General features: G+C 36.3%; 1 protein-coding gene across 1 annotated transcript; it reads left to right on the top strand.

The window, feature by feature from the left end:
* On the top strand, positions 1 to 27,678 carry LOC149533191 (purple acid phosphatase 2-like). Its single transcript, XM_089804916.1, has 8 exons — positions 1 to 670; positions 791 to 991; positions 1,511 to 1,622; positions 13,019 to 13,242; positions 25,762 to 25,900; positions 26,473 to 26,693; positions 26,892 to 27,013; positions 27,183 to 27,678. Exons 1-8 carry the CDS (start codon positions 497 to 499, stop codon positions 27,376 to 27,378), a joined length of 1,389 nt encoding a protein of 462 aa, XP_089661042.1. The 5' UTR covers positions 1 to 496; the 3' UTR covers positions 27,379 to 27,678.
* The last annotated feature ends 117 nt before the right edge of the window (positions 27,679 to 27,795 follow it).

The raw sequence follows: 27,795 nt of genomic DNA, 5'->3' as shown, positions 1-27,795 counted from the left end.
AACTTGTTTTAATCTTTCAGAAGCTAGAACTTCCACTTTTTTCCCATTTTAAAATCCAAGGTTACGTGATTCTCGTAGAGCACACTCTTAGGGGGCTCTTTAATTTAGTTTATATGGTACTAAACTATGGAGTTTTTAAATTTATCCTATCCTGATTCAAAGCATGCTGCCTAATTGCAGTTGCAAATTTAGAAGACCATTCTACATAATATTAAAAAACGGCATTGGGCACTGGTCAATAAGCATAACTAAAAAATGTCAAACTTTGAAACCCAAATTCACATGCAATGTTTTTTTCGATATTCAAGAAAGCAGAACAATTGCATGCAATTCCACGCAGTTCGGCAACTTCAAGTCAACTCATTGAGAATATTCTCCACAATTCCTTTCTTAAGATGGATCTTCAATCTGCAAAGCATATTTATTGACTAATTCTTGCTGTGCCCACTGAAGGATATAGGTTGAAAATTTTGAATTTTGTGAATTTCACTGCAAAATGGAAGCCCCATTGAATCGCCTATTATTTTTGTTGTTCTTGATGCAATTGATTGTTATGCCATGTTTTGGTGGGATAACGAGTCGCTATGTGAGAAAAGTTGAAGCATCTGTGGACATGCCTATGGATAGTGATGTTTTTGCAATTCCAGAAGGCTATAATGCTCCTCAACAGGTAATTCATATTCACCTCTTTTCACATATTGCTTTTTAAGGCTCTAATGGCTCAAGAATCAGTTGTTTTGTCTACTTCATTCATTTCATTATGTGTATTTTCTCTGTAATGGGAATTCAGGTTCACATAACTCAAGGAGACCATGTGGGTAGGAGTATAATTGTATCATGGGTCACACCGTCTGAGCCTGGGTCCAATACCGTTCTTTATGGTACTGAGCAATCCAAGTACAAGTATTCAGCACACGGGATTGTTACCAGCTACAATTATTATAACTATACATCGGCTTACATTCATCACTGTACAGTGAAGAAATTAAAGGTTAGCGATTCTTTTTGCTTTTACTGTTCATTCATATTAAAACAACAATTAGTCTTGCTTTCTTCGTTGGATGAGACAGAAAGTGGGCCATTGAGTAAAATAAAAGTGCGAAATTGTTTAGTGTTTAGCTGATTACCAGTCCAACTTATGAGTCTAGATTGAAAATCAGAGAAAAATGGAGGGAAGTTTATGAGACAGAAAGTGGGCCATTGAGTAAAATAAAAGTGCGAAATTCCTTAGTGTTTAGCTGATTACCAGTCCAACTTATGAGTCTAGATTGAAAATCAGAGAAAAATGGAGGGAAGTTTTAATCTTCAGCCATGTGAAAAAAACATACCTAATGGCTGCGTAATCTCATGCTCTGTTTTTCTTTTTCTTTAATGCTCGATTTTTCCGTCAAGTTTCGGTTTCTGCTCTAATGTTTCACAGTTTCTGTCTTTGATAACTTTTCTGATGTTAGAAGACAATTTCTTATTTGGAGTCTTGCTAACTTTTTTTTTGTTCCTAATGTGATTGCAGTATGATACCAAATATTTTTATAAGATTGGATTGGGAAACACAACACGGGAGTTTTCTTTCTTAACGCCACCAAGAATTGGCCCCGACACACCGTATACATTTGGTATTATTGGTAGGTCTACGAAATTATCTATTATCAAATGCTGTCATGAATTATTTGAGTTTTTGTTCATTAATTACATTTTATTTAGTTCTTTTAGTTCCATGACAGTTTTGCAACTGAGAGTATTCCAGGTTATTAAACATAGTCTGAGCAGGGTAGCCTTAGGTTTAACTAATTCCAACGGATAGCCTAAAACCCATTCCCAACAGTCCTCGAGAATTGAAAACTAGAGAAGACAGCCCTGACTTTAAACATGTGAAGGAAGGTGAACACCTGCACTAGGGTTTAAACTCAGAAGTATGTGGTGCCCTAGTGACTTCTTTTGAAGGAAGAATTCATTTAACAAATATGTCACTACATGTGCTTCTAAATATTTTTAACCAATGGGTGCTTTGTGCCCACCCCTAAACATCACACACTAAGAACAAAATTAAGCTCGAAAAAAGTCAGTCAACTTTGACTATTTAACACTTTTAGACTAAGAATGAAGTGTTAGTGTGTGATGTTTAAGCCATTTGGTGCTTGACACCCTCACTGGCTGAAATCTTTTTAGAGAAGGAAGGACCGATGTTGTTATTTGGGAAGTATAATATTGAGATTGATGTCCAAAAGGGAAAGAGCTATATACATTGGGTTTGTGTAATCAAAAAGAGGTAGCCAGGTGCCCTCTTAAATGCATTTACAGGAAAGGTTTTTGCCTTTGGATTTGCATGATAGACAAGCGAAATCAAGTTGATGATCCATCTCCATGTGCTAAAGACAAATGAAAATGTTAACTTGCTGTATATGGCGGACAACCTTGTTTTTTAAGGACTAAATGTAGGCCAAACTTTCATCCCAATTCTTAGGATTCTTCTAGTAATATTGCCTTATTGTTACACTGACTTCACAACCTAGGTTTGATTTTCAATGTAGATGAACTGCAATGAACACATGAACTTGGTATCCATTTTCTTTACACAATGGTCCAAATATTTCTCCAGTAGTTTTTATCCCCAGTAGACATGAAGTTTCAGAAACCTGGGTTGCCCCTTCACTTAATATCTTCTTGAATGGAATCAATGCACACATCTCACTAAAATAATTTAATAACAAGGTGAAGAAATAATTATTACCATTGTTAATCTAGAAACCACCTAAAAGGTCCATGGAGATGTTTAACATGGGCAGTTCGCTACCACTACTTGTGTATATAATACTTATTTTATATTTATGTGTTGCTAGTGCTAGAATATTTACATGCACGGATGAAACTTATCACATACAATTTCATTTTGGAACAATACACATAATGCTAGAAATTGATAACTACTTTTCCAAACTGAAAGTGACCAGCTAGAATAGAGATATTGTTCCGCATCATATCTTTGTAGGGCATGTACAATCTGTCCAAATCATTAAAAATACCCTTTCTTGATGTGGCAATAAACTATAAGCTCTCACTCATGGTATTCCAAATGATTTAACTGTGGAACCTCTTCCACAAAGTCATGTTCCTTGTCATACTGCTCTTTGTAGACCTCATGGTTTGAATTTTGGTTGGTTCGAACCACATTGTAGTGTCTATTGCTACAAATTCTGAAGAAAACTCTAGGTATCATATCCATTACTGTCTTGCTTATCCCTTTATTTTCCTTCACAAATATGTTGCTTCCTCCTTGTACTAAAAATATGGAAACTCTTTTTTAGATTATTGTAAATGCTTTTGATTATGTTCCTTTGCATTGTCAACATGGGATCTGTAAATACAAATTTTAAAGCTGTATGGTGCTAGAAGAACACTAAACAGTTACCCAAATCTTCCCTTATCCCTTATTCTTCCTTTTATTAATATCTGCGCACATTTATGGGAAAAGGGAAAAATCACAATGGAAGAAATATAATTAAAACTTTCTCTATTTACACAGCTGTTTTGAAAAAACACATCTCTGAAAATACAGCATACTAAGTCAATTGTCACATATAATATTTTCTCTGAGTACCTACTTCCATTGTTTTTCTTTGTCAGGGCTTGAGTCATGTTGACCCTCTAGATTCAAGCAAAGATATCAGTGGGTACATTTTTTCTCATCTTAAAACCATCCAGTGTAATGTTCCCGTTATAAAATAAATGATAAATCAAAATTTTGTAATGGGCCGATTGATTTAATGTATCTCGGACCCATTTCCATTTTTTTTTCCGTAGTTTGTGTCGCTGTTGGCTATCTTTGTACACCCTCAGAAAGTTTTCCGACGGATATTTAAGCACGACTTGTAGGTAGTCTATAGGCATGCTTTTGGATTATTTTCTCTGTACTGCGAATTCTTGTTGGGGATTCTCCACTATTCACCATTTCGGAAGTGAAAGATCTTCCCTACTTGGCTTTCACGGTTTCGGTGGGATTCAACCCTCACTCTATTCCGTTGTTGCATGTAATTGTTCACTTGGATCTGGCAAATTGGAGCACCATCTTTCGGCATATTTTGAAGGGATTATTTGAATTCAAGTTTCAATTATCGTGTTTGATCTACTTGTGTTTTGTAAGTACGTGTTTGCATTCATCATGTGGCATCCAGACATTTCTGTGCGACTCCCTCTTTAACTGTACGACATTCACTCTCCCACACTCTGTACCTTCCTTGTCTTCCCCCTCCACTCACGTATGGCTTGCTATATGGCCTACCTAGCCATCACCCGATACGCTATCATTTTGTCTACATGCAACCTCTGGAATTTAGCAGAAACATTGTACGGCCTTAGCCCTCCACCATACGGCCCTCCTGTCAGCCATCCCACTGTACGGCCACACCATCCGACATCATCCTCCCTCACCGTACACCAATCTAACGACCGTATGGCCCTTTTTGTGACACCGTACGGCTCACTCCCTTCCCCTTGCCATACCGTGTGTGCGTCGCTCCATTTTCCTATACAAGTTCTTTTTCCATCCGTACGTCATCACAACATGCCCGTACCAATCTCCAAATCACATACCAAGTCCCTCTGGTTACCAAATTGTCTGGGGAAAGATTTTCTGGTTTGTGTATGGAAGAAAAATATTACAGTGGAATTAGAGTGCTTCGATCCTGCAAGCTTGTGGACAGTGAATGAGAGTTTATAGCCGGAAGAGAAGAAGGACACATTCCATTGATTGAATGGTTGCCAAACCGGAATCGACAGTTGTTGAACTTGTGGCACTACTGAGAAAATTTGCTAGGAATCAGGCACAGATCACTGATACGCAGTGACTCATGGAAGAAACTCTCAAGAAGTTGGCAGAAAACAAAATATTAGGGGAACAAAATGGTCATAGCGCAGACTAGGTGTCAAGTAAATCAAACCCTCATCCAGCACGCTCTCAACCTTCCATGCCGACTTTTCTATCACAGACAGAGGCACAACATGGAGGGAAACAACCAACCTTTGAAGAGATGCAAGAACAACTAAGAGAAGATTGGAAGAATGCAAACCTTGAAGAAGATATATCCTACAAAGATTACATGGATCTGAGAATGAGATATTCAGGAGGTGGAAACAAAGGATGTTTTAAAGATGATCTTAGAAGAAAGTTGAGTAAGGTAAATCTGTCTCCATTTGATGGATCCGATTCCATATCTGTGCAAGCGTGGGTAATGAAAGCTAATACTTACTTCTAGCTGAATCCTATGGCAGAAGAAGAAGCAATCAAATTTGTCACGCTACACTTGGAAGGAGCTGCGCACGAATGGTGGCATCACGACACCATCACATTAGGACATGATTAAACAAATACTTATGCAGAATTCATGGAGAGATTGATAGAGCAATTTGATGGTAAGGATCTGGAACTCAACTTCAAAGATTTGGCACAACTGAAACAAATTGGATCAGTCGATCAGTTCATTGTGGAATTTCAGAAACTCTTTGTTTTGGTCACAGACATTTCCAAAAGAAGACGGGTAGTGCTCTTCATGGATGGACTGACAGAACCTCTGAAAGGTTGGTTAAAGGGGTTCAATCCTGCCACCCTGTCAGAAGCGATCAATAAAGCACGGAGTATGGCATCATCATCGACATCATCCTCTCGAAGTTACTCACATTCTAAACTGCCGACATTTTCGAGGGACAAACCTCCACCAAAGAAGCCATCGTGGATGACGCTACCAGACAAGAACTCAGAAGGAAGAAATTGTGTTACAATTGCAAGGGACCTTGGGAGCCTAGCCACCGATGCCTCGGAAAGGGAAAGATCCATTACATTGAGGTCGTGTCTGATGATGAGGACGAATAGGAAGAAATGCTGGTCGAAGATAACCAACCCCACAATGACACCAACATGGTTAGTTTAAACTATACGGAGAGAATTGCAGCCTTGGTACAACACGGAGGAACCATTTCCTTGGCTGGCAGCCCGAGGTGCACGGTTTTTTGTGTACGGGGTACCCTTCAAGGACAAAGGGTTATGGTGATGTTGGATAGCGGAGCTACTCTAAATTTCATAAACTCATCCTTGGTAAATCGAAGAAGTCTACCTATGGAGGCCCACGCAGACTTTCAAGTCAAGGTCACCGGAGGGACTTTTCTGCCTTGCACGCACCTTGTTCCTCAGCCGAGTATCAGAATGGGGAATCACATAGTAACTAAGGATTTCTTCATAGTGGACCTTGCTGACATGGAAGTTATTCTTGGGATACAGTGGATGGAGACACTCGATGAATACACTAAGAGTTTCAAAAAAGAAGGTTGTCCTCCGAGGAATGGAAAATGAAGGTCCGAAGGAAGTTTCTGCACATTGGATGAAGGCAATTTTTTGGCATGATGACGTTGGGTGGGCTACGCATTGTTTTATCTTAACAGAACCTATAAAGGGGCGTCAACACCTCCACAGGATGAGAAACTCTAGGATATTTTAAGTAGACATGATAAAGTTTTCATGGATATTCCTCTTGGCATACCACCTCATTGAGGGTTTGAACACACTATTAAGTTGGAATTAGGGGCACAGCTGATCATAACCACACCGTACTGCCATCTCAAGAAATTAAAAAATGAGATCGAAAGGACGATTCAGGAATTGCTAGAGAAAGGATGGATCCGTCCTAGTTCTAGTCCATTCACGTCATCTGTGGTCTTGGTCAAAAAGGACAGGATGATGCGCATGTGTGTGGACTACCACGCGTTGAACAAAAAAAAATAAAGAACAGCTATCGCATTCCAAGGATAAATGAGTTGTTGGATGAAATGCATGGCGCGATCTATTTTTCAAAAATAGATCTCCGTTATGGATACCATCAGATCCGCATGAGGGAGTAAGATGTGGAGAAGACAGCTTTCTATTGTCAATACGGACATTATGAATTTATGGTCATGGCATTCAGATTAACCAATGCACCTGCCACATTTTAATCATGCATGAATCGTATCTTCAACAAATAATTGCATAAGTACTTATTGGTATTCTTCAATGATCTTCTTATTTATAGCAGGACATGAGAGGAGCACCTGAAGCATCTAAATGAAGTCCTAAGTATCATGGAGGAATAGTCTTTGTTTGCCAAGCAGTCCAAATGTGAATTTGGTATGACAGAAATATTGTAGTTGGGGCATGTTTTCAGTAAATATGGGGTTTAAGTGCATCAAGAGAAGATTCAAGCTATCCTCGACTGGCCTCCCCCAAAATCACTCACGGATTTGTGAGGATTTTTCAGACTGTGCAGTTACTACAAGAGGTTCATTAAAGGATTCTCTTAGCTTAGCGCACCCTTAACGGATCTGAGAAAGAAGGGGTCCTTCCAGTGGAACAAAAAGGCACAACTTACCTTTGAGAAGCTGAAAGAGGCCATGAGCACTTGTCCCGTACTTGCACTACCTGATTTCACCCAACCGTTCATGTTGGAGTGCGACGCGTCTGGAGGAGGCATTGGAGCAATACTGATGCAAGATAGACACCCGATCGCTTATGAGAGCAGGAAGCTTACGCCAACAGAATGCCTATATTCTATCTACATCAAAGAAATGTTGGCCATCATTCATGCATTAACCAAGTTCTAGCAATATCTAGTAGCTGCCAAAATTGTCGTCCATACAGATCACAACAATTTGAGATATTTTCTAGAGCAACGAGACTTGAATGAACAACAACAAAAATGGGTAAGCAAGGTTCAAGCTTTTGATTTTGACATTGAATATGTGAAAGGGAAAAACAATGTAGTTGCAGATGCCTTGTCCTAGAAACCCACCATCTACTCGCTAGACCAGATTTCAACTGACTGAAAGGCACATCTGTTAGTGGAATATTCCAAAAATACATTTGCATGTGAAATAATGGATGGCCACACTCACAATGATTGGTACAGAGTGGTGGATGATATCATCTACTATAAAAACTGGATATATTTGGTGGCAGAATCTAAGTTAAAGCAAAAAACCTTGAAGGAAGTACATGACTCACCACTAGCTAGACACCCAGGTTTTCTCAAAACTTACAGAAGTCTTCAGGAGAGGTTTCCATGGAAAGGACTTAAAGGGGACATGTTGTAGCATGTAAGAGAGTGTACGGTCTGCAAGCAAAACAAGTTCGAACATACTCTACCTGCCAGGCTACTACAACCTTTGCCAATTCTCAAACATAAGTGGAAAATTTCATAACAGGGCTTCCCAAGGTGAACGAAAGGATTGTATTTTCGTGGTGGTTGATAGATTGACAAAGTATGCACATTTCTTTGCCATCCCCTCCGACCTTCAAGCCGCACAAGTTGTCGATTTGTTCTTTAGAGAAGTCTTTCATCTACATGGGTTACCTCGAAACATCGTCAGTGATCAAAATGGACGATTCATCAGTATCTTCTGGACAGAACTATTTCAGATGGCAGGGAAAAAATTATCACCAAGTACAAGTTGCCACCCACAGATAGATGGACAAACAGAGATTGTGAACAAATGGCTCAAAGGCTACCTTCGAAACTACGTTTCGGCACAACAATGAGCGCGGATAAAATGGATCCATCTAGGGGAATATTGCTACAATACGACATACCACATGTCCATCGGAATGACACCATTCAAAGCTTTGTACGGGTACGAACCCCTTTCCTTCGTCGACACAGTTCTGGGTGATAGTTGTGCACCAAGGACAAGGGACTAGCTTCAGGAGGGACAAGACATTCTGAGATGCTTAAAGGAAGATCTACAAAGGGCACAAAATCAACAAAAGATGTACGCAGACAGACACAGAATAGAGAGAAGTTTCAAAGTGGGGGATTTGCTCTATCTTTGGCTCCTGCCATATCGACAATCCTCACTAAAGGAAAGAGGAAAAGAGAAACTGAAACCTCGATTCTATGGCCCCTATTGTGTAACTTGCCGCACTGGTGAAGTTTCCTATGAGTTTGAACTTCCGGAGGGTAGCCGTATTCATTATGTCTTCCATATCTCTTGTCTGAAGAAAGCTATAGGGAAAAATGTCACAGTTGCTACCGACCTTCCGCCACTCAATGAAGAAGGAAAGTTCATTTTGGAACCAACCGAGATCCTCAAAGTATGTGAGAGAGCCCTACGGAACCGCACTGTGAAAGAATACTTGGTACACTAGCAACACCTACTGTTGGATGATGCGACATGGGAAGGCGAGCACATTCTCCAACACCTGGCATTGCATTTGCTTGAGGACAAGCAAAATTTGGGATGGGAGGACTGTAATGTTCTTGTTGTAAAATAAATAATAAACCAAACTTTTGTAATGGGCCGATTGATTTAATGTATCTCAGACCCATTTTTATTTTTGTTTTCGTAGTTTGGGTCGCCGTCGGCTATCTTTGTACACCCTCGGAAATTTTTCCGATAGGTATTTAAGCACGATTTATAGGTAGTCTGTAGGCATGCTTTTGGATTATTTTCTCTATATTGCGAATTCTTGTTGCGGATTCTCCACTATTCGCCATTTCGGAAGTGAAAGATCTTCCCTACTTGGCTCTCATGGTTTCGGTGGGATTTAGCCCTCACCCTATTCCATTGTTGCATGTAATTCTTCACTCGGATCTGGCAAATCAGAGCCCCATCTTTTGGCATATTTTGAAGGGATTATTTGAATTCAATTTTCAATTATTGTGTCTGATCTACTTGTGTTTTGTAAGTACATGTTTGCATTCATCATGTGGCATCCAAACATTTTTGTGCGACTCCCTCTTTAACCATACGACATTCACTCTCCCACACTCCATACCTTCCTTGTCTTCCCTCTCCACTCACATACGGCTTGCTGTACGACCTACCTAGCCGTCACCCGATACGCTATCATTTTGTCTGCACGCAACCTCTGGAATTTAGCAGAGACACCATACGGCCTTAGGGCCTCCACTGTACGGCCCTCCTGTCAGCCATCCCATTGTACGGACCATCGTACGGCCACACCATCCGGCATCATCCTTCCTCACTGTACACCAATCTAATGACAGTACGGCCCTTTCTATGACACCGTACGGCTCACTCCCTTCCCCTTGCGATACCATGCATGTGTCCCTCCATTTGCCTATACAAGTGCTTTTGCCATCTGTATGCCATCACAACATTGCCGTACCAGTCTCCAAATCACATACCAAGTCCCTTTGGTTACCAAATTGTCTGGGGAAAGATTTTTTGGTTCATGTACGGAAGCAAAATATTGCATCCAGTCTATTTGATTTGTTTACCACTCAATTATTTCTTCTTTGTATCTATTTGACTATCTTTAAATTCTTTCCACTTAATAAAATACAGCTTACACATTCACAAATTTTGTCTGGAGTGAATAAATATATAATCTCTCCTAACAGCTAGCATGTCAATGACACCTTGGTTAAAGTCTTACTGAAAGTAAGCCTGGATAGTACTGATCACATATCGTGTAGTAATAAATCGATATAATTATATAGTTTCAAATATTGTGGAAAACTATAACCAAAAAATACAGAACATTTGCTTGTTCACTAATGCATCACAAACATAAAAGTGGTACAGGATATTTTTTAATAGACTATCTATTCTCTTACTAATTTGAACATCGAAAGCTATGTAGCTTGCATAAATGATACAAGCTCTGAACCTTTGGTCAAGCTATATGGTATAATTACCATACAAGCTATGTTTTGGATGCCAAGCGTGGTTACCAATAACTCAATGAAGTGGAAATAAATCTGTTCTTTTTTGGTCATTCACTAGGATCCTTTGGTTCTGACAAGGGCTCTATAATTGTGTTCAAGTTTTCAATTTAAATGCTAATGCATTTTTTTTTACATGATAATCAGATAAAACATTTATAAAGTGCACAAGATTATTTCTTTTTCCAAGATGATTTTCTGTGAAGTGTTTACAGAGAACTTCTTCTTGTTTTTTAGAATGTGGAAGAGCTTGCATTCACCTTGATATACTGGAGTGCTATATAATGCTTCATTCACTTTTGCTCATTTCCCTCCCAATTGCTTGGGCAAGAGCCAAAATAACTCTGTATATGTAAACTTACATGCATTCACAGATCTATTAGCTGATGGTATCACTGTATGCTCATCAAAAATTGAAAAGCTTTCTAACAGTGGACTCTTCTCAACCCATCTGTGTTTTTCTTCTTGGTTCATCCTACAACTTCTCTATTCGGCATTTTCTCTAGCTAATAAACACTCCTAGAAAATTTACACATTCTAAATTTCTCCACGATTCATCATTTAGGAGATATTGAAAATTTGCAGTTGGGCCATTCTATGGTGCCATTAAGATTTCAACAATATATGTGTCTTGGAGTTTCATGATGTCTAATATAAAATTTCTTCATCTAGTAAGTACAGTACTATGGTAGAGTGGTATCAAGTGGCAGAATGCAGTCATCATCTCTCCAGACTAAAGACTGATCCATTATGGTTAAATTTAATAGCTTATACTGAAAGTAAAGTTTCTGTAAGGTTCTTATGCCTGCCAATCTAAGGCCTCCATATTCTTTTGAGGATTCAAAAACCTTCTACCCAAAATTGGAAGTATTCTTTTCCATACTTACATTTCAGAGTGATATAGAAATTCTGCCAGTTGATATAATACAATCTTCTGTAGTAACCTTTTCAATCAAGAAGAGCCTTTGAAGGTGTTACTGTTAATGCTTACTTCCAAAACTCTCCAACAAGTCTCCATGGAACAATAAGAGACGTTGTTATACCAAAATGTATTCTTGAGTCCAAACAAGCGGTTGTTGTTGAATTATCTTCCATAGTCACGTAACATTCTGAACCAACTTCTTGTAAATAAGATTTTGCTTCTGTTTTTATCATCAGTGACAGTAACTTGTGAAAATTGTCCAAACATGTAAGAATACTAATTATTATTTTCCACCACCTGCTATAAAAGCTCAGAGATTAATTATTATGTGGTTGACAAAGTCAATTTTGAGATGATATCTAAAATCTATTCCTCAAATTTGACAAACTCAAGTAAAGTTCAGAACACAGTAGTGATCAATTATAAATATGGAATCAAGAGCTAGTGGAGAGAAAATAACTTATACGATTCTCACATCATTTTGTTGAATTTTTTAAAATTAAATGGTTAACTCTGGCATGTTGTGCATACATGGGTATCTGAGTTCTCAGGCTGGTAAAAAGATGACTGGAAAATTATGGATTTTAATTGTGAACTCTCTATTAAAATACTTTGGACAAAACATGACAGCTCTATACAGAAGGTATTGGTAGCTCAATATTCATCTGGGGCCACGAAATATAAAATACAAAGAGAGTGCATGTGAATCTTTTATACTGATTTGAATGCTTTAAGGGAACAATAGTTGAAGGGCTAGTTTTGAAAAATAATATAACTTGGACAACTTACCATTTATATACTTCCAAATTATTTAACCCACAAGTCAATTTTCATTTTTAGCTGGTCTGCATTCCATGAAAATACAAACCAAATTACATTTTATAATGTTCTCAAAAGGGTTACAGAGCTTGAAACGAATAAGCATTATTGACTATGAAGTACATTGAAATTTTTGCTCACTTTGAATTCATTCTCTCTGCACAAAATGTTAGGAACAACCACAAAGCCAACTTTATCTTAACACCCCAAGCAATGGTTTTCTTCTTTATAATTAAATAGATTTTATAGGGGTGCCTCACCAGAATTTTTCTCAGAATTATATGGAAGTCCTTTGACCCAACTAGCTATTAACAGCATATATATTTTCAAATTACAATAACAACTTTTAGCTTGTGGAATAATTTTTTCAGAGAGTATATCATGCGTTGAACCTACTATTCTGTATCACAATTCATTTAAAGAAAAAGACCAAAAACCCTAATTTGCTAATAGCTTGTACATGAGCAGACTAACCATAAATCTTATCATTTGTTTAAGTATTTGCTTTGAAATAAGACACTTCTTTTGATTTCATTTTACTTTGGCTGATATAAGAGTTGTATATATGCAGGAGATCTTGGTCAAACAGTTGACTCAAATAGTACCTTTCACCATTATTTAAAGTCAAAAGGACAGACACTCCTTTTTGTAGGAGATCTTTCTTATGCAGATGACCATCCATTGCATGACAACAGAAGGTGGGATACTTGGGGGCGATTTGTTGAAAAAAGTGCAGCTTACCAACCATGGATATGGACAGCAGGAAATCATGAGATTGATTTTGCTCCTGAAATTGTAAGTAGACACATCTCAGTAAGGAATTAGAATTATCATTGGAGTTAGCTTGGATAGTTTTGTTAAGAATCATCAACATAGTTGAGCTTAAATGTTCTATTAAGCATCAAATTCATGTACATCATGTCTTGAATCTGACTGCAATATCTATTTTTGTTGATGATATGGTCATCCTGTTTCACCTTTTTAATGTTTCAAAGAAGAAATTTCTGTTCTTTTTCTTTTTTGTGAGCTTTGCCAAGAATGAAAATATAGGTCTTTTTGGTATCTGCGTAAATGAAAATAAAGAATTTCTTTGCAATCATAGTAATCTAAGAGGATGGTCATTTATTACATCATTCTTTGTTTTTTATGATGATGTGGTCCTCATCTCACTCCTGATGGTCTATAAGGGAATTTTTTGCCCTTTCTCTACATTGTTGACTTTAACAGCTTGTATGAAAAGGCAATTTATTTCTATTAACTAGTTCAAGACAGACATGTCAATGGCCAGTACCTGATGGACACATAATAATGATCACAGATTATGAAACATAGTACTTCAACATACTTTTTCAAGAAAATTTTCTCTAAGAAACGATAATGCACATGAAAAACAGAGCAAGAATGTTCTCTAAATAATCTGTTATTGGGTCAATGATTCAATTATAAAAGAGGAAGAAGTGTTGAAGAGAATATTCTCCTCAGTTCTTCAACAAGGACAAATCTCATGAAATTGATGCTTTTCAAGTTTCCTTTGAAATTACTTCCTAGAATCTTCTAAAGGAAGGACCACTGGAAGTGTTCAAAGAATCTAGATGCAAAATCAAGTATTTAAGCAAATGATCGCTATGAAGCTAGTTCTCATCCATGAACATAAAAAAGGGGACCTCATTAGTTTTCTACCAATCTTCAGTCTTGTATAATATTATCTACAAAATTATAGCTAAAACCATAGCTTGCAGACTCAAGAAGTATGTCTGTATGACCATCTTAGAGAACCAAACTGCCTTTTTCCTAGGAAAGTAGATTATTGACAATTCCATAACAGTTTAAGAATTAATATAATGGTCCAAAATCCTAATTTGTGGATGGTCTTCAAAGCAATGGATATGTCCAAAGCCTTCAAAAAATGTATTTGGAGTTATTAAATTAATTTTGGACTCTGATTCTCAAAACTATGATTTCCTTTGGGTTCAGAAAAAAAAGTCTTGGCCTAGGCAAGTTCTTGCATCAGTACTTCCTTGGTCCAAGTTACATTGATGTAATGTCCCTTATTGGGGTGTACCTGATTTTCATCCAAAATAACAATTCCAACAAAATAATTTGTTTACAACTTATATCCATAATTAAATCATCTAATAGTTATTGAACTCAAAACTAAATTAACAACTATCATTTAAATGAAATGATGGATAGTACCACTACTTGGATCTAATCTGTAGTACATTTCCCAAAACCAACTATAGTAGGGATTATAAGGAAAATCATAATAGACGCCTGAAGATAGTTCATCACAACTAAGCCCGAGAGTGCAAAATGCCCAAACAAGACAATTCGACCCTTGTCCCAAAGTGGTAGGAACTCTCACTTATCCAACATGGGGTGATGTTCTTACATTTTGGAGAGCAATTTCTTCCTCTCCCTAATGTGTCTCTGGTCTAACTCATAAATGATTGCTTCTAGGTTATAGTTTCACATCCCACCAACCACAGTTGGGATTGGGAAGCAAGACATAATAGGATGCCTAGAGACTGTTTGTCACAACTAAGCTCAAGAGGCAGAATGTCCAACGAAGACTATTTGACCCCTTGACCGACAAGTGTTAGGAACTCTTGTCCATCCAACAGGCGGTGATGTGCTTCAGTTGTGGGAACCAGTTTCTTGTCTCTCCCTAACATATCTTATTCAATTTCATATATGATTGCTTGCAGGGAAAGGAAAAAATAAGTTCATCACTATAGAAACATAAATAAAACAGAAAATTCAGTAGTATCTTGATCAAAAGCATATAAAAGATATGTATGTATGTATGTATGTGTTTGTGTTTGTATGTATATATATGTATATGTATGTATGTGTGTATAAGATCATTCATCCACATTGCATACCAATTCCTTGCTCAATTGCCAGTTTGCTGATTACTCATTGCAGATTTGTATAATTGATATGTTTTCTTTGATGACACCTCTCCTAATGCATTGTCGGGATTGAGATGCATCTCCCCCTTTCCTCCACCTTTTCACGGGAATGTGTTTCTCACCCTGTTTCCACCTCTTGGGCAGTTGTTTTATCACTAACCTTTTCACAGGCAGATGTTTTATTCCCAACCCAGCATTATTATTAAGTACACTTAATAGAATCTGCTAGAGATGCATTCAAGTTGGCCAAAAAAGACAAGATAGGCAGTTTAGTCAGCTCACTAACACTCTTAGGCGAGAAAGATAGAGAAGAAGGTAGGCCAGGCTCCTCTCGCTCACGCTCTAAGTTGCCCTATGACACTATTATTGTCAAATAGCCACCTTTCTGGCACGTGCTTTCCTCATTATATCCTCTAAGGATAAGTAGTCACACCCCTCTGCCTTGCAAGGGATGCCTCACTTCCAAAGTAATCACTTTTTTATTAATTATCTTATCATTTGAATTGCTGCCTAATTCTTAATAAGGATCATTGTATTATAGATAATCATATGCTGATTTTTTGCCACATGCCTCTTCATTCAACATGGATTTTGAAATTTGTTTTGTTTAATGCTTTGTTAAGACTTAAATTTTGTCGATCAAAGGAACTAGTGAGGTTGAATCCTTGTGTGGCTTTTGGCTAAATATTTAGAAAATTAGAATGTCTTTTGAATAAGAAAATTTTCTGATCATTGATGCATGTTTAATTTAATTTTTCTCTTTCTTCCTTTTAGGGATGGTTAAGAAGGTCTTATGTGGGGCATGCCAATTCCCCTCCTCAAGATTTCTTTTCGCCAAGAAATTTTAAGTTTGGATAATCAAAGGTTTGGGCTTCTTCCCAAGTGGCATTTTGAAGGTAGACCCTTCCATTGGCTGGATGCATAGGAATGTACTTATTTCTCAATCCTGTTTCTTGCATATCAAGAATGGTTTCAGGCTCCAAAATTAACTTGCCTTCATCATTGAGCGAAGATAACTCTTAGCATGGAGTAACATCCTATCCCAACACCTTGGTCGAATCGAGACACATGAAATATATTATGGATTCTGTTATTTGACTATAGCTCCAACTTGTACGCAACCTCTCCTATCCTTGTGAAAATATTCTATATTCCATAGAATCTAGGTTTAATCTTCATGAGCCCACTTGCTGTGGTAGATGGCTTCTTAGACTAACCTTACAAAAACCAAGTCCCCAACTTCAAATGTCCTTTCTCTCCTTTATTGATCAGCATATATCTTTTGCTGGTTTTACATTTAGTGTAGATTATCTATAAGTGCATTCATAATATCCACATTTTTTTGTACAAAGTCTTTGACTCATGATACACAACTTGTTGAAGGATCAAAATGAGGCTGCCTCATACCCATACAAGGCCTTGAAGAGACTTGTTCCTATTGACATACGTTGGGTGGTGTTATAACAATATTCTCCAAGGTATAAATTTGATCCATACATTTTGTTTCCCCTTAACAGAGTATCTTAGATATCCTTTAAACCATTTTCTTACAATCATTGTCTATTCACCGATTTCAAGATGATAACTTATACTTGGTGTGAGTTCTATTCTGGCTATCTAGAATTTTTCTTGCTAAAAGCTAAGGAATTGGATCTCTATATCATTGATGATGTTTCTAGATAAGCCATGTAATATGAAAGTTTTCTTGAAGAAAACATTGGCTACCTGTGCATAACTGGTAAGGAAGTCCACAAATATTTTTATACAAACTTTTCCTCACAATTTGGGAAGCCTGGTTATGAACCCATGGAGACACTTTCCCATTTTTAATTGGGTATGGCTGTAAGAGGTCTATTTGATAGGTTCATTCTATCTTCTTTTTTTTTGAAAATTTCTGTATTCTTGAGCATGTTTTACGTTGTCTTTCTTAAAACCTTTCCAAAGTTACTTCGCTCTTTATTGTCTATAGGTATTATAATATCCTTAGTGGCCCACTAAAGGGTTTTCATGATATTTTCTAATGATCTTCTCTTTCATCCTTGAGCCTAGTACAAGATATATCTTACCCTTTTTATAGAATGAGCTTTTTTACTACTTCATATTCCTCATTTTGTAGATTTCCTTCTAGCATATCATTTACTTGTGGGTCTTTGTCATATTCAGAAATAATTGAGTTTTTCCAATCTACAAAAATGTTGTTTATGGAGCATAAGTAGAGTTATGGAAGAGTGCATCAGCTATAATGCTGTTCTTTCTCTTCATGTATTTTATGTCAAAATTATAATTCTGTAACTTTCTGACCATTGTTGTTGACAGTCATTTAAATCTTTTTGATTTAGAAAAAACCTTAAGCATTTGTGGTCACTTTTAATAATAAACTTTTCACGGGCCAAAGATTGTCTAAATTTGGCTAGTGCATGCATAATGGATAGCATTTACTTATCATAAATGGAGTAACATCTTTCAGCTTCTGTGAGTTTGCACTTCTAAATGTGATTGGATGTTTGTTTTGCATGAGTACCACATCAATGGCTTCTCTAGAAGAATCACATTCTAATTCAAAGTGTAATGTAAAGTTAAGAACAATTAGGATAGGACAAGAACTTGTTATCTCCTTTAGTATTTCAGAATATTGTGGATCCACTTCATTCATGCAAGGATTCCTTTTTTAGTTAGGTTCATATATGGAGAAGCAATTTAGAAAACCCTTAACCATCAGTATGCATACACTCAAAAATCTCCTTAGATGGGTTAATTTCTTGATTCTGGCCATTATATTATAGCTTCAATATTTTCTTCATCCACACTTACCCCTTGTGCATTTATTTTATGTCCTAGATATAAGATTTCTTCTAACACAAATTCACATTTTGAGGCTTTAGCATATAGAGATTCTTGTTCAACAATTCCTGGAAATTCATCAGTGTCTTTGAAATTTTCATCCCATTTTTCGTTGTAAATCAAAATATCATCAAAGAATACTAATAGGAACTTCCTTAGTTGCTTCCTAAATTAGTGATTCAAGCATGATTGGAATGTTCCTAAGATGTTGTTTAAACCAAAGGGTAGGACCAAGAATTCAAAGTCTCCATAATGACATCTAAAGGCTATCTTGGGGATATCTACTTCCATATTTCTAATTTTGTGGTAACTAGATCTTGAGTAAATATTAGAAAGGCACTTATCTCCATAAATTTCATTAATCATTTCCTTGACTCTAGAAATAGGATAATGTTTTTTTTATAGTCTTTGTATTCAAGCCTCCATAATCTACGCACGTATGTATATGACCATCCATTTTTTTTGCTAATACTATTGAGGAGGAAGGACTTGAACTAGTTTTTATGTGACCCATCTGAGAAGTCTATTAATGTTTTTTTTTACCTCTTCTATGATTTTTTTGGCCTTCCTATAAGGTCTAGTAATTATGGTTTTAGCCCCTTCTTCAAGTTTTATGGGATGGTTGAAACCTCTCTTTGGAGAAAGTCCGAAGGGGATGTTTCCAAATACCTTCTTGTATTTCTTTAAAATGTGTTGGATAAGTATGTATGTTTTTTTTTTGCTTTGATTTGAAGATATGTCAAGAATCATGCATTGAGGATTCTACTCCACTTGTCCATGCACAAAGGTCCTTTCCATTATTTTGGATAAGACTACCTTGGAAAGCTGTCAAAGAATCCTTTAAAAGGATTTCTTGTCCACTAAGTTTTTAAAAAAGTTCCAATTTTGCAAACTTCTAGTTAGAATCATCCCAAAGAGTTCAACCATGGGGTGTCCAAGATGACATCGGTGTCCCCCATGTTTATAATGTAGAATTATTCTTTGATTGAATGCTTCCCCAATGCGATGCCTAGCTTTGATATCTTTCTCGTGCAATGGGTAATGGACCCATCACTCTAGGCTACAGTAATTTTTTGGTTTCTAATTTTGTTCTTGTAACCAAGTTTTTTGTCAATAAAGTTTGCCCCACTATCCACAAGACTGGTTACTCTTTGTCCCTGTAGAATGCTCTAAATTTGGAAAGGATGATACTTGAATGCTTTGAGATGTTGGCTAAGGTTCCATGTTCTTCACTTTCACACTTTCTTCTTCTTTTTCACTTTCTTCATCCTTATACTTCTTCATTAGATATTACCTCTATGTTGCATGCTTGGATTCTTTTTTCACACATATGTCCCAACTCCAATTTCTATTTCTAACACATATTTCTCTTTCGAAGCTTATTTATTTTACAAATGCCTCCACACTCCAAATTTATTTTGCACTTGAAACATAGGCTTCTTCAATGCTCATTAGGGTCGTTTCTTTGAAGAAATGTTCTTTGGTGTCCATCTTTCTTATAGAACATTTTATCTTTTGATGGTGTATTTTTGGAATGACTTTTATCCCTTATTTTGTTTTCTCAAGTTAGGGATTTTAAGGTTGCATCTTGGAGACTGGAAGAAACAAGGGCAATTAGTATGCCAAGAATAGTTTTTGATAGTCCTTCTCTAAATAGGCAAGTAAGATGGTTTTAGTAATTCTAGGGATCATGACCAGAATCCTTTGGAATTCTACCACATAATCTTCAATGATATTTCTTGTCTTAATTGAGTTAATGCTTTGAATATCTCTCAAGGTAATTTTGGTCAAATCTTTCAACAAGCTTTTGGGTGAAGTCATCATAAGTTGTTATTTGTTGGTGACCTTGAGTTATCGAGCCATGGTACCACCAGTTGTGTGTGACCTCTTCTTAATGTGAGATGGTAAATTTGAGGTACCTTCTTCTATCATGGGATTAAGAGATACATATACATACAATTTTTGGATCCATGAATGGATGGTTACCTTCCCTAAGCCATTAGAGATAGGGAGAGTGGATTTTCCTATTTTATGATGTATTTTTTTGTTAGGTTGACCCTCTCCCTTTGATGGTTACTTCTTGATCCAGCCTCACAATACTCCCTAAATGGGATGCTTCTCCTAACTTTAGGGTCAAGTCTTGAATATTCTTCAGCTAGTTCATCTAAGTTATGATTTAGTATGTCAATTTTTTTCTCTTTCTCTTTTTGTGTTTTCTTTAGGTGAGGAGGAGGGTCTAGCTAGTCTTGGTGTTGACCCTAATGAATATCTATGTTAATTTTCTAAGTGACTAGAGGTGACATCCCTCCCATTATCTTGGTTGGGTCAAATATTTCTGATTGTGTTGTTCATATTTTGGAGTAGTGTCATCTTCTAATTTTTCTCTATGGCAGCTTGAATTTTTTTTCATTCATTATATTTTTTTGAGTAGATTTGTTGCTTGCTACAAGTTTCCTCTTTTCTCTCTCTAATGTCCTCTGAGTTATTCAGGTTGTTCGCATATAGTTTTCCTCTTGACCCTCAGGTAGGTAGGATCATATTGATAACAATTGTAATGTCCCTTATTGGTGTCTACCTAGTTTTTAGGTAATGTTACAATTCCAACAACATGATTTATTTGGAACTAATATTCCATAATTAAATCATATAATATTTATTAAACTTAAAGATTAAGAAAAATTGACATTAAAAGAAATGATGAATAGTATCACTACTTGGATCTCATCTATATTTAATTCCCAATAACTAACCATAGTAGGGATTGGAAGGCAAGGCATGTTAGGGCACACAACTAAGCCTAAGAGCATAAAACATAAGACAATTTGACCCCTTTTCGGAAAAGTAGTAGGGAATCTCGTTCATCCAACCTGGGGTGATGTTCTTACATTGTAGGAACTTGTCTGCTGCTTCTCCTTAATGTGTTTCCTTTCTAACCCATACATTCACTTCCTACAACTAACCATATTAGGGATTTAGAGAGAAGCCATGATAGGATGCACAAAGACTTTTCTTCACAACTAAGCCCACGAGCATGTAATCCCCAACCAAGACAACCCCTTGACCCACAAGTTGTAGGAATTCTCATCCATCCCACAAGAGGCAGTATGCTTAGGTTGTGGGAGCCATTCTATTGCCTCTCCCTAACATATTTCCTCCAAATCGACATGTGATTTCTTTCTCTTTGATGATTCTTCTCCTAATGAATTGGTCCAACTTCTTATACCTTCTAATTAATCACTTTTTTTATTAATTATCATATCACCTAATTTTCTGCCCAATTCTTTGATAAAGATCACTGCATTTGAAGATAATTACACACTGCTTTAGCCACATGCACCTTCATCTAACATGTCTATTGGAAGTCATTTCATCTAAAAAAAAATTCATGACTTAATTCGCTACTCAAGTGAAAGAGTGGAATCGAGTACCTTGTGCATTTAGAAAATTGTGATGTTTTTGAATAAGATAATTTTCTGATCATCAATGCATGGTTAATTTAACTTATACTCTTTCTTTGACGGATGGTTGAGAAGGTATTATGGTGGGGCATCACACATGAAGAGCTATTCCAGACATGAGTTTTGCTCCTCTTGTAGATTGGGGTAATGGAAAATTCTAAGCCAATATAGTTTCATCATCAAGAATAAACTCTGAGCTTTATCTATTGGGTATTGCAGAAAAAGAAGGAAAATAATATGGAGTCTCAAACTGCTTGTTTTGTAAGGTAGATAGAGATACACATGATTCCAATTTGTGGATGATACTATCCTATACTCAACAATCATATTAGGAGAAAAATAAATCTCAAGCTTATATTAACACAATATTAGACAATTTCAAGGATGCAAATAAACAAGGTGAATTCCCTCTCATATTTTTTTAAATGACATATTCCATTCTAGAAAACAGTGTAATAAGTGTCTTACTGGTTTAAAAGAAGAGAAATGCTTTTCTTAGATGGCTTGCGGCATTCACTTCAAATATCTAGCTTGTTAACAATGGATATTAATTCTTAGTCTAATATTACACATAAACTAATTGCCAAAAAGTGAACATGGAAAATATAAAAAATTAAAAGAAAAAGAATCAACAGCATAAGAAACGCATTTAACCAGGAGGAATCTCTTCTGGGTAAAACCTGCATCAAATGTGAGTATATATTCACTGCTTCCAAATTGTATAACAATAAAAATATATCTCTTAGTCTTTAACTGTAGAAACTCAAAACAATAGAGATGACTCCAAGTGGCCCCCCCATGTTCTCGAAACCACTTTTTCTACTGCTGCTATGGAACAGTAACAGAGAATTCACCAGAACTCAACTCACAACTGTCCAAGAGGATACGGCAATTCTGAGAACTGCATAAAAATATCCCAGAGAAATTACAAATGGTTTTCCAGCACATTTGGAACCTAAAAAGTCTTGAAAGCCACATAAAGAAGAGGAACAGTTAAAAACTGGATTTACACTGGATGCATACAAGCTTTGACACATTTACTTCTAGTGAGGCATTTGTTCATTTTCCACAGCGGTTACGTTTTTTCTGCTTGATGAATTGGCAATTTCACCAAAAATTGTGGAAGTAGTCATTTTTTAAGATCTTTTGACACAACAAAGTTTGGTTGTGGATGTCATATTCCACCTTAAACCTGCTGCACCATTAAAGAAATCCCAGTTCCAAAAAAATCCAATGGAATACTAAACTGGGTCCTTTTTAGATCATAACTACCTGGAGATTTTTTTCTCTTTAAACATGAAGACATAGTGGATAAGGGAAGAGCAAGCCCTCAACTAAGGACACATGTTTCCCCACAATCCAAACATAAGCCACATTTTCATGCACTTCTATCTTATCCCATGTCGCTTAGGATATTATAGTGGGGACAAGGGTATAATGGGAGTTGAACATGGAAACATTCAACTTAGCCTTTGGAATGTAGCTTTCTTGGAATTCTTTTCTCTCCCTAGTGCTTCTTAGCCACAAATTTGAGACACAAATGTCATATTTCTGAAACTGATTCCCTCTGAACATGAAACAGAAGAAATCATTATCATGAATGGGAAGGAAAATTGAACAAGAAGTCATTAATATGCAACTCATATTTTGAGAGCTCTGCCTGACTGATATTACACTAGATTCAAAAGTGGCTACTGTGTAGAAAACAAAATTAAGAGGTGGTCATTGCAGAGTATGAAATGCTAATATCATAACTCTGCCATCAATTATCACCACTGTTAAAAAAAATTAGTTTGTATTGAAGGAATGTTCAGGAATAAGCTTTGAGAACACTGTGAGCTCTTGTAAACAATTGATCTATGTGGTTCATGCTCATAATTAAAGAATTGGCTATATCCTCTGTCATCATTGTCAAAATATATTTTTCTCTCCTTATATACAAGATAATGGGCTAACAAAAAAGTGGCAAATTCCTTTCTGTTACGAATTCCAGAATTTCAAGGTCCTGAATAGAATTATTTGGACCCCTGCTCTTTTTAGATTGATCAAAATCAATTTTGATGGAAGTTTGGAAAGAAAAATGGGGCCAGAAAGGATTGGATGAGTGAAGCGATTAGAAGGTTTCTTTCCTAAGAAAGTTCCTTTCTACTTTTACTCAGAGAACAAAACCAATTGATTAATGTCACTAAAAATATTAATCACCAAGATGTGTATTGAGAACAGGTCTTTCTAAATTGGAAACACCATTGGCTAGCATTGATAGCAACCTTCTTATTAAACTTGAGTATCATTTTGAAAACTTGGGCTTGAAGAAACCTTGCATTCCCATGATTTTCCTTCCTTTCTTAGATTATACAAAAAGATACTAAGAAAGAAAAACAGTAGCCGCACCAATTTGGTTATGTAGGTTGAAAGATATGAAGATTTTTATAGGGCCATCTTGATGTGTGTTCTATGACCACTCCAACATGTAGAATAAAATACTAAATATCCAATCCTCTCTCTGACAAGGAAACTTCAAATACTAAACAGTATAACAAATGTGTGATCAAATAAAGCAACTCCAATGTTTACCTTGTGTACTAGCGATTTTATGTTGGTATAACTCAATTCAATGATATGATTTGCTGGTAATCACAAAGGGGCTTACACTATTCATTTTGGATCAGTTAACTCTTTTCTTCAAAGTGGCTAGAACTTGGACATCAAATTAACTATTGGAACTTCAAAATAAAGATAAAATTGGGTGGACAGCTAGGAATTCTACTCTATTCGTAAGGACAATGGTATCAATGGATAATGCTGGCATAAATGAATCCCTTTAACCAAGTTTTGTTCACCAAATGAAACAACTACACAAAGATGATGCAATCTCCAAAGGGAGAATGAAGGATATTCATATTGTAATCATTCATCGGAATGCCCAATACTGACACAATCCAAATGAACATTCCCAATCGACCTTAGTATTTATTGAAGTTCAGACTAAATTTACACTGTAACTTGCAATCAACAGGTAAAAAAAGATATCCAGATGACATATATCATTTATCTTCACATTTCTTTATTATATTCAGTGAACTTCAACTAAAACTTGAGAAGTAGAAACCAGACAAAATTTTGAGATAAAACACAAAGACCGAGCGGGTCTTCAATGAAAATTCTATCAACTTCAACATGATCTTGGTAGCAATTTCTGATTTTTTCCTCCTGCTGCTACTACTTCCATGACTAATAAATTTCAAATGAGAATGCGTAGCCTTATATGGACCTCTCAGTTTTAATGAAGGGTTCAGATTTATTTGAAATCAATGACAGATAATTTAAAGAAACTAGCCAGGTTTTGTTACAATCACCACTTACAATTATTTAATATCTTCCAATGAAAAAATTATATTACTTCGGAATATGTATCATATTAAGGATGAACCAATGAGAAAACTCATTGTAGTAATTTATTGAATCCCTTCCACATTTCCATTTGTGAAATTTGATTTTGATTGGATGATCTTGGACATGCTGACTTGGAATTGCTTGATTGGTTGAAGATGAATGGCCACCGCCTTAGCATGTGTATCTTATAATCTGCATCATTTCATCAGTAATTAGCAAGGGAGCTGAAATCATTGGAGGATTCTTTCTCAAAGATGTTATGAAAAGTTCATGAGAGCGGCAGCAGCATTTACAAAATTACTCATTAACTAGCTTTAATTTCTTATAAAGGCTTGGAATGTTATCCGTACAATCCTAGACTTGAAGTTCCACAGAATAGGAAAATAAACTTCTAAAACTGCTTGGATTTGGTGAGGGAAATATACAACTTTTCTTTGAGATTTTACTGCATATTTTGCATTACTAATATTAGCCATTTTGATCATGCTCATGTGCATCATTTCAACCTGTTTTACCTGTTACAGATATGGAAACATTGCAAGATAAAGATTATAATCTTCATCTCAATTTTTTTTGGCTCTAACAATCTAGATAATTGGCATGCATGATTTTCTTGAGTGGAAATTTGTTGACCAAAGTGAAGGTGCTCCCTGTTTTGTTTTTCACTGCAGATTTTCTAATCTATTTTGGTGTCTTGCATATATCAGGGTGAAATACAACCTTTCAAACCATACAGTCATAGATATCATGTCCCATATCGTTACTCGCTAAGCACAGCTCCATATTGGTACTCAATTAAGCGGGCATCGGCTTACATCATTGTCCTCTCCTCGTACTCAGCATATGGTGAGCTTTCTTTAAATTGTTGTTAAATGCTTTCTATTTTGTTCCTTTTCATTTCTCATTTATGATTTTTATATTAAAGTGGTATAGCTTGCTTGACAAACATTAGACATCCAGGCAAGTTTTATTTTTTATAAGATGCTTCCTTTACATAAGATGTATGGACATTTCAGTGAGAGAAAAAATCACCATAAAAAATGGGTGTCTTTATAGGTCATATTATATCTATAAGAAAATTACCACCAAATTTAAGGCCAGCGAATGAGTTTGCATATTCTTCCTTTAAAATGTGCCTCTATAGTTCATGATATATCTATAAGCAATGCCAACTTGCACTCTTACTAACATTTGATCAAGAATAAAGCATATGGTGAGACATATTTTCTGCATTGCCATCTCTTATGTCTTGTGTGTTTCTTATTTTTTATGTTCTTCTAGGAGCTTTACCAACATTATGTTAGAGTTTGTGCATTAAAATTGATTGTAAATGTAAGTTGAATTCTATGGTTATGAACAACAGATTCAAATATCTTTTTCATCAAGACATTAGATTCACAAAATTGCTCAATGTACAGGAAAATATACTCCCCAATATCAGTGGCTTCAGCAAGAGCTTCCAAAGGTTAACAGATCAGAAACTCCATGGTTGATTGTTCTCATGCATACCCCATGGTACAATAGCAATAGTTACCACTACATGGAAGGGGAGAGTATGCGAGTTCAATTTGAATCATGGTTTACACAATACAAGGTTGATATTGTTTTCGCTGGTCATGTTCATGCCTATGAGAGATCAGTAAGTTTCAACTGCATCAATTTGTATGAGCTTTCTAATTCTCTAAATTTTAAGTGCATATAATCCATCCTCTTTCTATAGAATTCTTGCTTGCCTTCCTGTAACCCTTGTTTTTTGTGGCTCTCCAACTGCATTTTCTGCTTAAATTTAAATAGTTGGAATGTTCAAAACCAATAGCCACAATTTTTTATTTTGCAGAAGCGGGTATCAAACATAGCTTATAACATAACAAATGGGGAGTGTACACCTGTGTTTAATTCATCTTCTCCAGTATACATTACTATTGGTGATGGAGGAAATATGGAAGGCCTTGCAGCAGTGTAAGTTGGAAAAGTGGCTAACATCATAGGTCAAATATTGCTTCATGTAGACATTACCAGAACAAATTTCATTCATACTAATTGTAGGTTTAAAAATTCTTCTTTTGTCTGTCACAGTCTTTGATTTATGTTAAAACACTCATTGTTTTTGCATGGGTTTTGTCTGCAGATATACAGAACCTCAACCTGAATACTCAGCATACAGGGAAGCGAGTTTTGGTCATGCAATGTTAGACATTAAAAACCGAACTCATGCCCATTACTCATGGCATCGTAATCAAGATGGAGATGCTGTAATGGGTGATTCCCAGTGGTTCTACAATAGGCATTGGTATCCTCACATTGAACCTACATCAGAAATCTAAGGCTAATGATTTTTTTGTAATTCTACAAGCATCTTCATAACTACAATGTTCAATAAGGCACTTCATCTGGTCAACAACACTTCGCCATAATCTTGAAACATCAGTAGTTGACTTTATGGCTGCTTGTTTATGATTTCCTCGAATGGCAATCTGATGAACAATCAGTGCTATCACAAATAGTTTTTTATTTTATTTTTTTGAATTTTCATCATATAATTTTTTTGATGTACAAGGTTGTGGGTCCTTTGAAAACCCTCTCAAAAAACTTTTACCTTCAAGAATAAAATAACTATATTTCTATGGAGGTCCTTTCGATTCTGCCAAATTCGTCTTGTCCAAGACTCATCCCTTTTTAATGTCAGAGCCATGAGACAAGTGAGACTTGATCCCTGGTGGGCTCATTAAGAACCTTTCAAC

This window comes from Cupressus sempervirens, chromosome 10 (genome assembly GCF_028749045.1).
Source record: "Cupressus sempervirens isolate cs-2001-9-10 chromosome 10, ASM2874904v1, whole genome shotgun sequence".
In the NCBI taxonomy this organism is placed as follows: Eukaryota; Viridiplantae; Streptophyta; class Pinopsida; order Cupressales; family Cupressaceae; genus Cupressus; species Cupressus sempervirens.
Note: the sequence above shows the minus strand (reverse complement) of the source record. Positions and strands in the feature narration are given on the sequence as shown.